General features: G+C 38.9%; 1 protein-coding gene across 1 annotated transcript in view; it reads left to right on the top strand.

The window, feature by feature from the left end:
* The window catches only part of LOC125239210 (lachesin-like), a 91,818-nt gene extending 74,963 nt beyond the window's left edge, over positions 1-16,855 (top strand). The window contains exons 5-11 of the mRNA XM_048146732.1: positions 5,819-6,013; positions 6,496-6,649; positions 7,402-7,499; positions 9,366-9,487; positions 11,224-11,404; positions 14,097-14,264; positions 15,259-16,855. Of these exons, the coding sequence (XP_048002689.1) occupies positions 5,819-6,013; positions 6,496-6,649; positions 7,402-7,499; positions 9,366-9,487; positions 11,224-11,404; positions 14,097-14,264; positions 15,259-15,411 (1,071 nt within the window). The 3' untranslated portion in view covers positions 15,412-16,855. The remainder of the gene's footprint in view (positions 1-5,818; positions 6,014-6,495; positions 6,650-7,401; positions 7,500-9,365; positions 9,488-11,223; positions 11,405-14,096; positions 14,265-15,258) is intronic.
* The last annotated feature ends 1,706 nt before the right edge of the window (positions 16,856-18,561 follow it).

Genomic DNA, 18,561 nt, shown 5'->3' with positions numbered 1-18,561 from the left:
GTCGGGAGTGTTCTTAGCCATGTTCGATAAAAATCGGTCTACTATGTCGAAGTTTTTTTCAAAATTTAAATTTTGTGGTTAGGTTATTGACATTCTTTGAATACTTGTGTCGAATTCAAAACACTCTTCGGTCGTGTTTTAATCTTTCGCTATTCGTTTCCTTTTCGCCTTGGTATCGTAGTGTAGTAACATAGCTGGGCATTAACTTGTTAATCCGTTAATCGTTAATTAACGAAGTTAACATTTCGATTAACGGATTAACTTTTAAGTTAACTTGAAAAAATGTTAACGGACTCGTTAACTTCCGTTAAATTTCTCCGAGTCCGTTAATCGTTAATCTAGTTGGGCACAGGCGCCATCTGCGCTGCGAAAAACACGTTCTGAACGCTACTATAAAAGCCCGAAGTACGGCAAATCCTAGGTTTTACCGATGTCGATTGCTGAAAGTCCGAAATAATACCTAAAAAAGTATTCTTCACGTGGATTTGCTTTTACTAACTTTGATTCGGTGAATCCTAAGCTTTACCATGGCGACTGTTGTAGTGATAGGGCAGCAAATTCGAGCCCTAATTTTATTAACGGTGCCCAGCTATGTGTAGTAATTATACACCCAATATCCTTTGTATTAATTCTGTGGCTCTGGTCAAAATTTGAGATCCGCATTCGAACGCCGTTTGATTTTGCGCAACGCAAGAATGGCGGCAGCTAGCAGAAAACTGTATTGATACAGAATAATTTGTGACTGTCCACGTCAAATGGGTCCCCATGGTATAAGTTCAATATGTTTCCGTGCAAAGTTGCAGCAGAAATTATTGTTTTAGGCACTAGTAACACTAAAGCGAGTAAGCTATGAGCTATAGTCGATAGAAATGAACAAAAGTTAGTCGCTCCCGTGTAAATGGGCCATTTTTTTTAAGAAGTTGTCCACCCCACTTTTTTGTAACATGGGTATTTTTTAGGGTTCCGTAGTCAACTAGGAACCCTTATAGTTTCGCCATGTCTGTCTGTCCGTCCGTCCGTCCGTCCGTCCGTCCGTCCGTCCGCCCGTCCGTCCGTCCGCGGATAATCTCAGTAACCGTAAGCACTAGAAAGCTGAAATTTGGTACCAATATGTATATCAATCACGCCAACAAAGTGCAAAAATAAAAAATGGAAAAAAATGTTTTATTAGGGTACCCCCCCTACATGCAAAGTGGGGGCTGATATTTTTTTTTCATTCCAACCCCAACGTGTGATATATTGTTGGATAGGTATTTAAAAATGAATAAGGGTTTACTAAGATCGTTTTTTGATAATATTAATATTTTCGGAAATAATCGCTCCTAAAGGGAAAAAAAGTGCGTCCCCCCCCCTCTAACTTTTGAACCATATGTTTAAAAAATATGAAAAAAATCATCAAAGTAGAACTTTGTAAACACTTTCTAGGAAAATTGTTTTGAACTTGATAGGTTCAGTAGTTTTTGAGAAAAATACGAAAAACTACGGAACCCTACACTGAGCGTGGCCCGACACGCTCTTGGCCGGTTTTTTTAAAGTTGTCGACCCCCACTTTTTTTGTAACATGGGTATTTTTTACGCGATTAATCGCGAGTTCTTTCGATCCTGATAGGAGAAAAAAAAGTCCCAAGACTTCCATACATTTTTCAAACCTTCCATTCCGTTAACGCCATACAAAATGTATGAAAAAGTGGTAACGGAATGGGGAAAAAACCTTGGGACACTTTTTTTTGTTGGGTTGGGGAAACCACATAAAAATTTCCAAATCCAAAAAAAGAGTGGGGTGGACAATTTTGAAAAAGATGGCCCAAATACGCGATGATAGCGTGAGCGAGTTGTAGTCCATCACCGAGCGATGAACTATAAATCGCTTACTCTCTCTTTTATTTAATAGTGCAATAGTTCAATAGTTCTTTATTTGCATACCATATAATTTTTAATAGTACAATTGATACTTTACAATATCAGGGCTGAGCGACTATCTTAATTTGTTAGTTTCTGTTGCCGATAGCCCATCGCTTATTAGCTTTTGGTCAGAGAAAATAGACTAGCGCCATCTGTAAATAACTCGAAAACTAAGAGGTACCAGCGACGATAAGGGCCCATTTAGACGGTACGAGAACTCGCATACGAGTTTTATTACATTGCGGTATTTGAGGACTGTGCAAAATTGTATGTACCCTCAATAGCACGCAATGTAACTAAAATCGCATGCGAGTTCGCACGCCGTCTAAATCAGGTCTAACTCGCGTTAAGTAAGCCATGTAGCGATGTACTGAGTTACATATCTTCCATTATTCAATAAATCTTTGCTTTTGGTGGAACTAGTGCCAAGACGACATTGAATTTTATTGCGCCGCGCGAAGGTCGTCGCCAGTGAATGGGCCGCGAACTCGCGGCCGCCGGCATGTACTTGTAGCGCGGCGAAAGGATCGCGGAGTGAGCCGCCCTTGCTAGTGCCAAACTATGTACCTACAATAGTTTCGAAGCATAAGGACCCTTTAAACGTAGAACCCCACATTCGGTCCCAAAATCGAAACAATTAAACCTGCTCATATTTGCCAAACAAGGTACATATCTGTTCCGACATGAATACAAGTTTCAATACGATAGAATTTACGAGTATGCACCGTGGGTCACAATAACCTGACAGTTTAGCCAGATGATTTTAACTTTATTCCGAGATTTCTGAGTTAATAGGGTAGTTTCCTATACTTAAAATAAAATATGTTATGCAGTGCACGAAATAAAGCACCACATAATTAGAAGAAAAATATGGACAGTAGTTATTTTTAAACACAATTTCTATTTAATATGTCAAAAAGAAAGATATAAAGTAAATGAATTGACCGTGACGTCACTCCTCAGTATTTCGTAGTAATTCCATATTAGCAAATCGTTTTGACATTTCTTAAAAAGAAGCTGATTTGACTAGTAGGAAACTAGCCTATTCCAAGTATTAATTTCCTGAAACAGGAATAACACGACCAATAATTAATACTGACAACAGATATTTGTTTCCGAGTTATTTATAAATTGACATGTATTAAGTATATTAAAAAAATATGTGTAACTTGACAAATTAATTAAATCAGTGATTTATTTAAACGACATTCCTAAATTGAAAAATACTGATAATATTATTCTCTTTTTTTTTTTTTTTTTTTTAAAAAATGTTTATTGATTTAATTCTACAAAAATATTCCTATTACAACTTTCTGAGTGCCTTTTACTGCACACAAATAACACTTGTTCAAGAGACACCGCTCTCCCGTGGGTGTCGTAAAGGCAATTTTAATAAAAAAATATTGCTAGGCGAAATAATTAAACTACCACTTAAATGAATTAATTTTCCAAAAACCTTAAATTACATAATTATTTTCGATATTACTCGGGTAATTATATGTAACATATTAAATTGAGTTATTTTATTACAAACATATAAATACACTAAACTAAGATTCATATAATAGAACTTATAGATATACTAAGTATAGTCAGCCCTTACAGGGTATCATGAACTGGAACTTATATGTACATATTGTACATGATGCAATATGAATTAATGAATATATTTTGCAAATACATTAGGTAGGTAGGTACATAGGTTACTGCATTCTGTATCATCAATCATTCTCCTAAAATATACACAAATCTACCTACGTATTATTTTTATATTTACGCAAAACCGGAGTTATCGGAATCCCACAAAAACACGTTTTATGAATTATAGGCTTCTGCCTGCATGATAAAAGTATTGTAAAACGTAGCCCAAGGGCAACATGTATAGATAAACATCTAAATTATGATCCGTTGCCCCAGTTTTTTTAGCACGTGTTACCGCAGGTTTTATGATGTTGTTATAAATATGTCTATAACAATAGATAAACAATAATAAGTTGTGCTAATTATTTGTACATACTAGCTTTTGCCCGCGGCTTCGCACGCGTTAGAAAGAGACAAAACGTAGCCTTTGACACTCTCCATCCCTTCGACTATCTACACTTAAAAAATCACGTCAATTCATCGCTCCGTTTTGCCGTGAAAGACGGGCAAACAAACAGACACACATTTCCCATTTATAATATTAGTATGGATGTATCTCGTCTGGTCTCGTTCTCAATTTTAAATAATTAAATTAATTTTTCACATCACCATTTCGAAAAGGGGTCTTTTCTTCCTTGTTAGGAGGGACCAACATTGCACTTTTTCTCCGTGCTATGAGGGAGCAAAGTGACACTTTTTCTCCCTGCTATGAGGGAACAAAGTGACACTTTTTTGTTCAAGGACACATTATTTTAGAAATTTCATGTCGTTGAAATGGTCTCCATAGTTATATCTCATATATTGTTGTATTTATTAGTATATGTAGTCTATCATAGTTTTTATATTTGTAGTATATGTATTTTATTATATTGTACATTTAGGTACTAGCCTTCTGTTATTCTTTTTTGCACCACCCGTAAATTTTATTCCGATCGCCACTCGACTATCTGAAGGTTGTCTGTAAGAGACCGCTGTTTTAGCGATAAGACCGCCTGTTGTTACCTACCACGTTGTATCTGTTCTGAATTATGTTTCTTTTCTTCTGTAGTGTGCAATAAAGTATTTTATTATTATTATTATTTTTTAATTTTTATATATTTTTTTATATATAAATTTCGTGTAATTAGGTGATGTGAAAAATAAAATGTGTCACACGGTACGGTAACAAAATTATTTCCAACTTGAGCGTTAATACTCAGAATCCCTCACTACGCTCAGGATTCTATTTTTGAGTCTTTCGCTCCGCTCGTAATTCAATTATTTGTTTTGTTTCCTTCAGGAATCAATGTACACCCTCGTTGTAAATACCTTGATTTTACTCCCTTACACATCTACTAATGGATCTAATGAAAAAGGGTATAACTCAAATTGACTCGGTGAAGGAGGGCACAAGCACACCTCGGTCACTGGCGATCAAATACATGAAAGAGGCGCGTTCCTAGCACACATTCTTAGGTCGTGTAGGTGAGCGCGTACCATGCTTGTATGAGTGAGATATGATAGGTGGACTGTTCGCGTTTTTGACAGGCGGTAACTGTGAGGTAACCGAGAAGGGATGGGCGGCACTATTAGCGGGGAGCGGGAGTAGCCATACTATACGACAGTACTCTTTTTTAAGGTTCCGTAGTCAACTAGGAACCCTTATAGTTTCGCCATGTCTGTCTGTCCGTCCGTCCGTCCGTCCGCGGATAATCTCAGTAACCGTCAGTACTAGAAATCTGAAATTTGGTACCAATATGTATATCAATCACGCCAACAAAGTGCAAAAATAAAAAATGGAAAAAAATGTTTTATTAGGGTACCCCCCCCCCCTTACATGTAAAATGGGGGCTGATATTTTTTTTCATGCCAACCCCAACGTGTGATATATTGTTGGATAGGTATTTAAAAATAAATAAGGGTTTACTAAGATCGTTTTTTGATAATATTAATATTTTCGGAAATAATCGCTCCTAAAGGAAAAAACAGTGCGTCCCCCCCCTCTAACTTTTGAACCATATGTTTAAAAAATATGAAAAAAATCACAAAAGTAGAACTTTATAAAGACTTTCTAGGAAAATAGTTTTGCACTTGATCGGTTTAGTAGTTTTTGAGAAAAATACGGAAAACTACGGAACCCTACACTGAGCGTGGCCCGACACGCTCTTGGCCGGTTTTTATACTGTGGCACAAGTCCCACCCCAGACTTGTGACCTTTTTCACTGAGTCAATTTGAGTTATATCCTTTTTCACTAGACTCACAGTATTATCTTCATCTTTAATCGTTCTTCCACAGGACGCCGGTGACTACGTGTGCCAGATATCCGACCGCGTGGCCCGGGATCAAGTCCACACGGTGGAGGTGCTGGTGCCGCCGAGCGTGCGCCCCGCGCCCGAGTCGCGGCACGCGGCGGCGCGGCGCGGCGGCGCGGCCGTGCTCGAGTGCCGCGCCGCCGGCAACCCCGTGCCCCAGGTCACGTGGCACAAGCTGGTGAGTAGCTTCGCGTTTGAGTGTCGGGCTGCACCCGACCCAACAGGATCATGTCAACTCATCCTCCTTGCGTTATCCCTGCATTTGCCACGGCTCATGGGAGCCTGGGGTCCGCTTTGACAACTAAACCCAAGATTTACGAAAGCGACTGCTACCAGCGCTTCACAGGATCATGTGCTCTGATGAATTTAAATTCTGACGAAGCGCGCTTGAATGTCGGGTTGCGCCCGACTCTTTAAGGGTCAAGTGCACTGATGGATTTAAATTCTGACTACGCTCCGCTGAATGTAAGACGAAGCGCGCTTAAATGTCGGGTTGCCCTCGACTCTTTAAGGATCAAGTGCACCGATGGATTTAAATTCTGACTTCGATCTGTCTAATATAAAACTGTTTTTTTTTTTTTTTAGCCAAAAAAAAACGTTTTTTTTTGCAACCCTAGCCTAGATGATGTTCCATATATTAAATGTTCTTGTTTGTTCCAGCCCCTTACAGCGCAGAACGCGACAGGCCGCCTCGGCGAGGGCCCTCAGCTGCAACTCGCCCGGCTTGAACGCAGGCATTCCGGCCGATACGCCTGCACGGTCGATAACGGCGTCGGGCCGCCCATCGTCACTGAGTTCCAACTCCAAGTGCTGTGTAAGTACATATATAAGCGATTACCAGATTACTGCCATTCTTTTCTAAGCTGTCCACTCCACTTTTTTTCGGATTTGGAAATTTTTATGTGATTCCCAATCAGAATCGCGAGCTCTTTCAATCCTAATAGGAGAAAAAAAGTGTCCCAAGGTTTTTTTCCTATTCCGTTGCCATGTTTTCATACATTTTGTATTGCGGTAACGGAATGGAAGTTTGAAAAATGTATGGAAATCTTGGGACATTTTTTTTCTCCTATCAGGATCGAAAGACCTCGCGATTCTGAGTATGAATCACGTAAAAATACCCATGTCACAAAAAAAGGCGTGGACAACTTTGAAAAAAATGGCCCACCTACCCCTATTAGGCAATTTTTTTCAAAGTGTCCACCCCACTTATTATAATGCGCATATGAACATAAAGCGCCGGCTTTACGCCTGCCTCGAGATTTCTCCCCCTCAGCAGGGGGTATCCACTATGGGACATGCGATCGATGCATGGGATCTTTTTGTGACATGCGTTTACGTGAGTCTGGCAGTCTATGCTCTGTGATTAGTGATGACACATTTTACTTCGACAGTAACTCTCTATAATACTCGATCCTCTTTGTATAGAAGTAAAGATCACGCTAGCTAGTGCTAGGTACAGGCACCTATATATACTATTAACTGTCTGTCCATTTTGTTTCCTCCATTTGTTGTTTGGCACCACAATTTTCAAAGTACATATTTCAAACAACTTGCATTTCATTCCAGATCCTCCAGAGATCACCGTCGAGAGATCTTGGGTACACACAGGAGAAGGGTTCAGAGCTGAGTTGCTGTGCACCGTATTGGCTGACCCTCCAGCAGAGGTGAGAACTTTGAGTGATTTAGTTTTCTAGATCCTCCAAAAGACACATTGGAGAAATCCTGGCTTCACACAGGGAGCTGTTTAGACCGACTGTTCAGTTCAGAGTGAATCAACTGTCTGTGATCAATCAACAGTGAATCAGCTGATCCTCTTTCAGAGGTGGGCTTTCTAATTGATTTAGGAAGGACTATGGGCCATTTTTTTCAAAGTCCACCCACTTTTTTGTAACATAGGTATTTTTTACGCGATTCATACTCAGAATCGCGAGGTCTTTCGGTCCTGATAGAAGAAAAAAAATGTCCCAAGATTTCCATACATTTTTCAGATCTACCATTCCGTTACCGTCATACAAAATGTATCAAACAATGGTAACGGAATGGGAAAAAAACCTTGGGACACTTTTTTTCCTATTAGGATTGAAAGAGCTCGCGATTCTGAGTGTAAACCACATAAAAATTAAAAATCCAAAAAAAAATTGGGGTGGACAACTTTGAAAAAAATGGCCCCCTATGCAATGTGAACTACAAGACAGGAAATGAGAAAAGTTCGACCGCCAGTCGCAACTGCTAATTAGGATAATTGTAAAATATAATTAGGTTAAGATTGCTACACTATCGTATTAGGTAACTGTAACGGTACTTAGTTGTATCGTTGTTGTAAATAAAATGAAATAAAAAAACTTCATGCAACTACATATAAGGTAGTGCGCTGAAGTGCCAAAAATTCAATCGAATATACAGGATGAAGTAAAAACGACCGTTCAAATTTTGCATAGCGACTTTTGAGGTCATAATGAACATCTTTTATTAAAGGAATAATGCTAACATCGCAAAAAAAAAAACAGACAATTTTTGCAATTTCAGCATTGGTCCCATAGTAAATCTTGTTCATTCTTAGAACAAATTAAATTATCCTATATTTAAAATTGCAAACGGGACTTAATCGCGTATTTACTATGTTTTAAACACTAACCTCCGACGTTTCAAGGACGGCATTGTCCCCGTGGTCTCGGAGCAGACTGGCTGAAGTTGGCATCAACATCTTCTAGCTGTACGAGTTTTTCGAACTACCCGCACTTGGTGCTGACTACCCACTTGAACAGTTTGTGCACTAGGGATGTCACCTTGTCGACACACAACACTCACGATATTCGGTTTTTCAACCTGCGATATTTGTTTCTTCTTGCATTTATTAATGACCGGGTTCCATGTGTGGAGGTTAGTGTTTAAAACATCTTAGTAAATACGCGATTAAGTCCCGTTTGCAATTTTAAATATGTGTAAAAATCGTGAAAGTTTGAATCAGTGTTAAATTATCCTCATAGAAAATAATTTGATTTGTATTTTAGTAGACACACTACTATTTTAACTATAAACTGAAATAAATGTCATATAGAAAGAAAAAATGACCAAGGCCTCCAAGTGTCCAAAGCTGGATTCGAACCAGCGTCCTCCGTTATCGCGACGGATGCCTCAAACCACTCGGCCATTCGGTCACGGTGGCAAGAGTCGAAATTTTCAAGTATATGACACAATTACCGAAGGCTAAGGCGCCCCCGGCCATCTCTGAGATAGAACCGAAACTAGTTCGATCTCCTAACTGAATCAACCCATGTGATTACGAGTTAGCGAAGAAAGATGGCGCTGCCATGCTAATTCTTAGAACAAATTAAATTATCCTCATAGAAAATAATTCATAAATCTTGTTCATTCCTCAAAAGTCACTGTGCAAAATTGACCTTTTTATTTCAACCTGTATGTAGAGGAAAACACAAAAAAACTAAAAAGCTACCGAACCTAAACTTTTAATAAACTAAAAATGTAATCAGCAATCGTAGATGTAATCATAAATTTGTACAAATTTTCAGGTATCCTGGTACCAAAACTCGTTTCCGCTGAGCGCGTCAGAACGAGTAACAATGGCGGCGCGAGGCAACAACCATACATTGCTCATTGCTAACGTGCAACCTGAGGATTTTGGCAACTACAGGTGAGACTATCTATCGTATAGTATGGCCACTCCCTGCTTCCTACTGAAAGTGCCGCCCACCCGCTCTCGGTTACCTCAAACTTACCGCCTGTCAAGAACGCGACCAATCGAACTGTCTTATCTCACTCATACAAGCATAGTACGCGTTCACCTACACGAGCTTAGACTGTGTGCTAGGAACGCGCCTCTTTCATATATTTGGTCGTCATAGTCCGAGGTGTGGCAGCAATTTTGCAAATAACTGACAGGAGAATAGTTGTTATCTCCAGGTGCGCTCGCGCAACAAGCATAGTCCAAGTGGTAATGTTTGATTCTACCTGCGTTGTGTATAAATGTACAAAATGTAAATGTTTTTGTTTACGCGCTCACTTAGTTAATAAGCATTTTGTTTTAAATGATATGTTTCTCACACAAGTGAATTGTAATTCTTCTGAGAAATAAAGATCTTTAAACTTAGAATATCATACCCGGTGTCGGTGGGCAATCAACGCTCTGTCGTCTTAGTTGAAGAAAATTAAGCCTTGCTTCACCCAGGGTTCCTCCAGTGGTCGCAGTTTACAGTCTCCTTTTTAGGGTTCCGTAGTCAACTAGGAACCCTTATAGTTTCGCCATGTCTGTCTGTCCGTCCGTCCGTCCGTCCGTCCGTCCGCGGATAATCTCAGTAACCGTTAGCACTAGAAAGCTGAAATTTGGTACCAATATGTACATCAATCACGCCAACAAAGTGCAAAAATAAAAAATGGAAAAAAATGTTTTATTAGGGTACCCCCCCTACATGTAAAGTGGGGGCTGATATTTTTTTAAATTCCAACCCCAACGTGTGATATATTGTTGGATAGGTATTGAAAAATGAATAAGGGTTTACTAAGATCGTTTTTTGATGATATTAATATTTTCGGAAATAATCGCTCCTAAAGGAAAAAAAAGTGCGTCCCCCCCCCTCTAACTTTTGAACCATATGTTTAAAAAATATGAAAAAAATCACAAAAGTAGAACTTTATAAAGACTTTCTAGGAAAATTGTTTTGAACTTGATGGGTTTAGTAGTTTTTGAGAAAAATACGAAAAACTACGGAACCCTACACTGAGCGTGGCCCGACACGCTCTTGGCCGGTTTTCCACTTTCACCTCATGTTCGTATTCTTCAGGAATATACTCTTCTGTCGTGACACGGATTGGGGTGAAGAATTTGGGACCCCCCCAATTAGCGTAAGTTGTTAACAAAAATTAACTCACTCAGTTTTGTGACGATAATTAAGCATGACATTTCTATAAACAATTAAACATATTGTTCTTGTATTTTTAAAATTGAAGGAAAAATGGAAATATTCACACCTCCGCCAGGACTCGAACCTGCGACCTTTGGCCCCGGCAAGGCCAAAGGTCACAGGTGTGAATTTTTCCATTTTTCCTTCAATTTTAAAAATATGTAGTATCGCTCGCAGACGTTTCTGCATGATAAAAAAACAAATATTGTTCTTGTGTTAATTACATAAACTTTAAGCGATAATCTACATTCAGAATGTGAAAAAAGTAAATTTTTATACAGATTTTATGCTTAATTGTCGTCACAAAACTGACAGTGAGCTAATTTTTGTTAACAACTTACACTACCCCCAATTAGCGTCCCAAATTCTGAAAATGCCCATAGATAAACTCTGGTAGAAGTGACAGAGACTGATGTACCCTTGAGGTCATATTACCTAACATATGTAACGATAATTTATCTGATTTCAGTTGCGTGGCCGACAACAGCCTGGGCCGAGCTCGGCAGCACGTCGAAGTCTCGGGTCGTCCCGGCCCCGCTCGCTTCACGTCCCCCCCGCTAGCTCGCGCTCCACGCGTGTACACGCTCAGTTTTAGCGTGGACAGCTACCCTCCGTTGGATGAACTTAGACTACTATACCGACAGCTCGCGGTGAGTACTGTTAGACTAAAATACTAATCATCATCGAATACATGGATTTTATTATGTAGTTTGGTCTGTGATTACTCAAAGACTAGGTGCTTACATCTAAATGTGTGCCAGTGTCGAGTAAGTGACACCTCGAATGGCATTTCTCCGACGCCAAACGAAAGCGATACGCCGCTGGCTCTGTGTCAATACGCAAGCGCGATAGAGATGACACTAGCGCTTCGTTTCGTGAGCGTTTGTGCCATTCGGCTAGCCACCCTGTTAGACATCATCGAGGCGTGTATACGCTCAGTTTTAGCGTGGAATCTACCCTCCGTTGGATGAGCTACTGCTGTACCGACAGTTGGCGGTGAGTACATCATCCACAGATCCACACTTTTAATATTATAAATGGAAAGGTGTGTGCGTCTGTTTTTTTGTCCGTCTTTCACGGCAAAACAGAGCGACGAATTGACGTGATTTTTTTTTAAGTGGAGTTAGTTGAAGGCATGGAGAGTGACATAGGTACCTTTTTGTCTCTTTGTTTACCCCCCACTTTCCTAATTTAACTGACTGAAGAGAAACTGTTGACTGTTGACTGGAAAAGATCCCATTAAGGGATAAGTCCGCCTACATTGTATATTACTGACTCTGTAACTGTGTCTCTTTTGTTTCCTTTATGTACAATAAAGCTTATACATACATACATACATACATTAACTCGAGCGAAGCCGCGGGCAAAAGCTAGTAATGACATAAATAATAAATAGTATAATAACAGTGTAATAAGGGACATATGCTTTTTGCCACTGACGTGTCAAACTTTACCAACATTTTACTGTAGTATTATTAAAATAAGCCCTATTTTAGCAAAATTTATAAACTTGTGTGTAACAAAATCAATGTATCCTAAAATGTTAAAAACCGCTGTAATAAGACCTATATTCAAGCAAGGATCATATTCCGATTATACGAATTACAGACCCATTGCGATATTATCAGTCATTAATAAAGTAGTGGAAAAATACATAACGGTCCAAATTAGTAGTTTTCTCGAAAATAATAACATTTTAGCGCAATCTCAGCACGGATTCCGTAGAGGCCGGAGCACGGCGACCGCGCTGGCTCGGTTCACTGACGAGGTGAACGAGGCCCTCGACCAGCGGAAGCAGGTGGTTGTGGTCTACATCGATTTCAAAAAAGCTTTCGATACACTGGACCACAACCAGCTGCTTCAGGCAATGGAGGAGTGTGGGATCGCGGGCCCCCTCCAGGGGTGGCTCCGAGCCTACCTCGAGGATCGAACCTTACGCACGGCCGTGGCGGGCGAGTGTGGCGAGCCCGCGCCCGTCCGCTGCGGCGTGCCCACCGGCTCAGTAACCGGGCCCGTCGGATACATAATCCATGTTAATAGTATGTCTAACGTAGTAAACAATTGTAGTGTCTACATGTATGCTGACGATACATGCCTATTGTACACCGATAAGGACCTGAGCCTAATAGAAAGCAAAATGCAGGAAGACCTTACTAATATCATAAAATGGTCGCACGATAATGGAATCGTAATTAATGTTGCAAAAACAAAATGCATGTGTATACGGTCGCCGTACTCTAAGGATAAATACAGGCCGCCGCGCATTGTGGGGCACAGTTTCGAGTGCCACAGTGCGCGGCCGGCCGGGGTCGCGTGCGGCTGTGCAGAGCTCCAGGTGGTGCAACAATACAAGTACCTAGGTCTGCTCATAGATTCGAAATTCTCATGGCAGCCACAAGTTGACGCCGTGTGTAAAAGATTGAGAGCAGTGCTTGTAAAGTTTCACCATCTGAAGTTCGTATTAAATAGGGCCACTTTATATATGGTGTACTATGCGCTAGTGGACTCGCTATTGTCGTACGGACTGGCGAGCTACGGTCTTACATTCAAAACTTACCTAGATAAGATAAAAGCTTTACAAATAAGATTTATGAAATTAATGGTTGATGAAAAGATAAAAGCTAAATGTAAAAATAGCACATATGATCAACTTTTTGTAGAATGTAAAATACTGCCTGTCCATGAAAAAGTATTGTTATCAGTGGCTGTGGAACAATTTTGTAATAATGAGTTTAAAAAACCTGTTTCTATTCAAAGGTTATTCAGAAATAGAGACAATGACAAGTTACTTATACCTAATTTTAAGAATTATTTTGGCCAAAGATGTCGAAAATACATGGTGCCTAGAATCTTTAATGACTTACCTTCAGATTTAAAAAGTGCATGTGTAACAAAACAATCATTTAAGAAGAAAGTAAGCAGCGTACTCATAACTAAATTTAAAAACACCATACAGTAAAAGTAATATATTATTAAGAAATAAGTATGTAGATATAAAGTTGTATAGTAATAGTACCTACAGAATAGAATACGCAATAGTGCAAAGTAGATCTAAAAACTAATAAGTAATAATAGTAGTGAATCTTACGTATGCACCTACCCAATGGCAAACAAGATATTACAGTGCTGTATTGTCTTGTTTGCCATTGCTAGTAAATAATATAAGTAGATATAGAACCTAATGTATTAGGAGCCTCGTCTGCCAACAAACCATACTCTGGTTTGGCAGAAGTTAAAGTTTAGTTTTAAGTTTTAGTTTTGAATAAACATTTATTTCATTTCATTTCATTTTATTGGTTCACAATTTTGAGCAGAAATATTGATAATACATTTTTTTTTCAGATAAACGAGTCCTTCCAACAGCCTGGGCGTTGGCACGACGTGGTTCTGCCGGCGCCAGCGCCAGCAGGCTCGCTCACACACCACGTGTCTCACGAGCTGAAGGCGCTCCAACCTGCCGCTGTCTACGAAGCCATTGTGCAGGCTAAGAACAGATATGGATGGAACGAGGTACGGATCACTATGTTTACTCTTTCTAGCCAGTTTGCCTGCGGCGGTCCACATCCGCAATTGATTCCAGGATTCGGCGTACATTTACATTAGTTTTAACATAAGCTATTGCCGTCTGACAACCAACCCAGAGGAAACTAGACTGTTGGGATTATTTTGGTTTACTGTCGAAGAAAACTCATTGTGTATGCACCACGTCTCACAAGTTGAAGGCTCGCCAGCCTTCCGCTGTCTACGAGGCTATCGTCTATGCTAAGAACAGATATAGATGGAACGAGGTACGGATCACTGTTTACTCTTTCTAACCGATTTGCCTGTGGAGGCGTGTACGAATCACGTGTCACATGAGGTGACGGCGCTCCAGCCTGCTGTTGTCTACGAGGCTATCGTGCAGTAACAGATATGGGTGGAACGAGGTGAGCAGGATAAATCCTTTCAGTTAATAAATCATGTTTGCCCTGTAGGGTCGGGCTTCGTTGAAACATGCAGCTGTGCACTTGTCCTAGGGTCGGACGCAGCTCAACATACAAGCGTGCTAAGGGCGGCCTCGTAGACGCTTCGGGCCTTCGGCCCCACTATTGAGCTCGGCTTTCAGCCATCGCCTTTACTATTATTCTGCGTTTGAGCACGGCCCTAAGTGAACAAACATGGGCCCACAATAGCGGTGAATCACACCACATTTCACCGGTTTAACGTCAACCATTGCCTCTGACATTGACGCTGCCTCTATTTTTGAAGTTAAACTTCTGATGTGAGTTCCAAGTGACAGCGTTTAACCCTTACTTTGCCAACTCGAATTTTGAAATACGCCTTCCTATTTTCGTTTCCACATTACGAAGTTTCATTTCTTCCGCGTGGGGGGACTCCACGCACTATTTTGTTTTTCTATACATTTAGTTTAATTTTATCATAATATTCTACATGTGTCATTGTACCATATAATTTGGCGTAAAGCTCTGTAAGCCCTCATATATAATTTGTTGTTTCCTTTCAGGTTAGCGACATATTCCAATTCCACACACTAGGGGGACCTCACACGGCGCATGCAGATGAACTCACACCCATGTACTCATCAGCCCACCTCAGCAAACTCAACAAACACATGGCGTGGCTCCTCCCCTTATTCTACACTCTAAGCTGCGCCTGATCAGCCAGCCCTGCGATTGGCTGACGCCGGCCAATCAGCGTCGAGCGTTGACCGTTCGATTTTTGAATTTTGTAACCGTTATTCGGGGTTAGTGATAGTCCTTTTGTTTTCTAAGGCATGTATAAGTAACAAAAATATTATTTGTAATATAAAAACGCCTTAAGCAATTTGTCAAGGACAAAAATTTAAATTAATGTGTCCTATTTTGTAGAGATTACGTGACATCAATATTATACAAATAATTTTATAGTAAAGTTTAAACTATTCGATGTCAACTTTTTTGTCGCTGCTTTGTGACTTAGGCCTATTAATTTGATCAGTGCCTATAAACAGTTTCCTTACAAATTGCTTCACTAAAAAGTTAAGTAAGTATTTAGAAATTATAATTTACAGTTTAAAAAACAATTACATGTCCGATGCGATTTAAAAGGTCGAAAAAGGTTGTCACTAATTAACAACATGGATATTAAGGTTGTCACCAAAACAGAGTGAAAGATTTTTTTTTTGAGGAAATGGCCAGTATTTAATATTTTATAATTACACGAATTTGCAATAAATACGTTACGTTCCTAGTATTTCGCACAAAAAATGGCACAAGCCGTTACCTTAGGTTATGCGATATTTTTATTTAACATAATTAATAATGGCGTTACAAATTATGCGAAACAAACCCCACTTACTTTGTAAGACAGTTTAAAACACGTGGGAAATATAATCCCTGCTATCTTACAACTTGGCAAAAAAAGAAGTAGAAATTAAAAAATGGCAACATTGTAGTGTCTTCCCGTTTTTTCAGACATGGCCGCCAACAGACAGTCTTAAAATTCATAATGTGAAAAAATAATAATCTTATAAAAATCAGATCGAGTGCACGGAGCTCCATACAGTTTCGCGACTGTCCACACAGTCTTGTTTTTTTAAGATTATGAATTTTCAGATTCATCTGACAGATTGGATACAACTCTTTTTTTTAGATTATGAATTTTACTGTCTGTTGGCGGCCATTATATTGATTGAAAGGGACGACACTTCAATGTTGCCACTTTTAATTTTTTCCTCATCTATCACACAAAAGAAAAAGATTATCAAAGATAAATGAATAAGTTTATCAAACTAAAGTAATGAAGACTTTGGTACCTAATTTTAATATTATTTGCGCTTAAGACGACTGATTTTTTTAAAAATAATTTTATTAATAATAATATTTTTGTGAAGTTTTAGGAACTGCTTAGGATAAAATGTAAATATTTTAATACTTGTGAAGATTAACCGTCGATATATCTTAATAAGTTTTAATTCTTTAATTTCAAACCGAATAAACAGAGTAAAGCTGGGGACCGATTTTTGAGTCTCACGCGTTCGAATTCAGAAAATTGTCACTGAAAATAATAGGCAATTCACCGTTTTCAACCGGTATTTTAGTGACAGTGAGACTCAAAAATCGGCCCCCTGACCAGAAATATATGACTATTGTCAGGAGGGCGCTGTTATTCTGATGTATGCAGTGACAGTTCAGTTTAGTATGAAGAAAATAGTTCTAATGAAATTCCGCAAGATGGCGCGTAGTCATATTTCTGGTCGGGCTTTACCTAAATGTGGCACTGCAACTCTAAAAAGATATAGACGGTCAAGCAAAGCTTCTAATAAAAAAATGGCGGCAAATTTGAAAATGTAGGGACAAAGGTTTAATAGTCCCCAGTCCCATAGAAAATTTGAATTACGCGCCTTTTTTTGAGTGACAACATTTGCTTGACCGTAACCGATACACACTTGTAATAACCCCAATTCTGCAAAATACAGAAGTATTTCGTGACTGGTATTTTATAAAGCTAAATTACCCTAAATTAAATATAAGATTATGTCACTTTCGAGTCATAAATCTATCTCCAAAGTGACACTTAACGCCATCTACAAGTAATCGTTGGCAACAAGGCAGTTTTAGTGGTGCCATCTACTTTTTGCACGCTTTTAGACAATCGCATTTTAATGTATGGGATGGTATTATTTTCTTATATTTAATATATGATTATATGTGCCGACAAAATACGATGCGTATTAAATCTTTTAAATGAACCGATACAATTTGAAAACAGAAAAACTACTGCATTTACGCTTATAATTTTTCAAAAATAACATTATTTTATATAGTTTATCCATAGTATTACCACATCCATATAAATGAATTTATTAATATGTAGTAATATTATAATTAAGCAATAAAAAGTGTTAGTGATACCGCTACTTTAGATTTAATGTGTATTGAAAAGTCTAGTTTAAATGTCTTCTTTTAGGTGCAATATTAATTTAAAAGAAATTATAAGCAATATTGGTACACATCATTAGGACCTTAATTTAATGTTTTATATAAGAATAGTTAATATTTATTTCGAAGTAGACCAGTGACCTATTTCACAATTTTGCGTGCCTGAGTCTGTGTTTCCATGTGAGTACAATCCAGGTCTCTTTAAAGCAAGAGTAAATAGGTGTCTCATAGGTAAGCGTGCTCCACCGTAGACCGCATCATCACTTACCATCAGGTGTGATCGTGGTCAAACGTCTACCTATTCATACAAAAAAATAATGACATCTGTCTCCCGACAGTGACACTTCGGCATTCATTGCCTCAACAAGGAAATATTGACGCTCAGTAACAATGTTACTTATCAAACTAGAAATAGGCACTGTATAGGCTACTTGACCCTTTTTCAAAGTATGTCTTATACAAAGACTTTTACAGGGGACAACTCAATCACATTTTTTGCCATACTAAATTGAACCTTATCACCGAGAGAGAAAGTTGATCGTATCAGACTAGCGAAAACGGTCCACATGAGAGGGCATTGTTTGGGCTGGTGTCCCTCTCGCACGTGTGACCAGTGTTAATGAGGTTACCATTGTAGTAGTATTTTTACCTGTATATTACCTGACTTTAAAACTTCTTATTTTATTTTAGTGTTATATTCAAAGTAGGGTTTCGATATATTTTAAAGAATTAGAAAATAATTATAATGTAATTATTTTAATGCCCATAAATCAAAGATTTGTATAATTAAAAAATACCTTTAATTGGGTATTAGTAGATTTAGTAGTGACTTTGAAAATTAACTGGTATCCCCAATGTATGACAGTGATGACGTCACTGAATAATGT

Source organism: Leguminivora glycinivorella, chromosome 25 (assembly GCF_023078275.1).
Source record: "Leguminivora glycinivorella isolate SPB_JAAS2020 chromosome 25, LegGlyc_1.1, whole genome shotgun sequence".
Classification (NCBI taxonomy): Eukaryota; Metazoa; Arthropoda; class Insecta; order Lepidoptera; family Tortricidae; genus Leguminivora; species Leguminivora glycinivorella.
The sequence above is the reverse complement of the archived record's forward strand: the minus strand, read 5'-3'. Positions and strand labels throughout refer to the sequence as shown.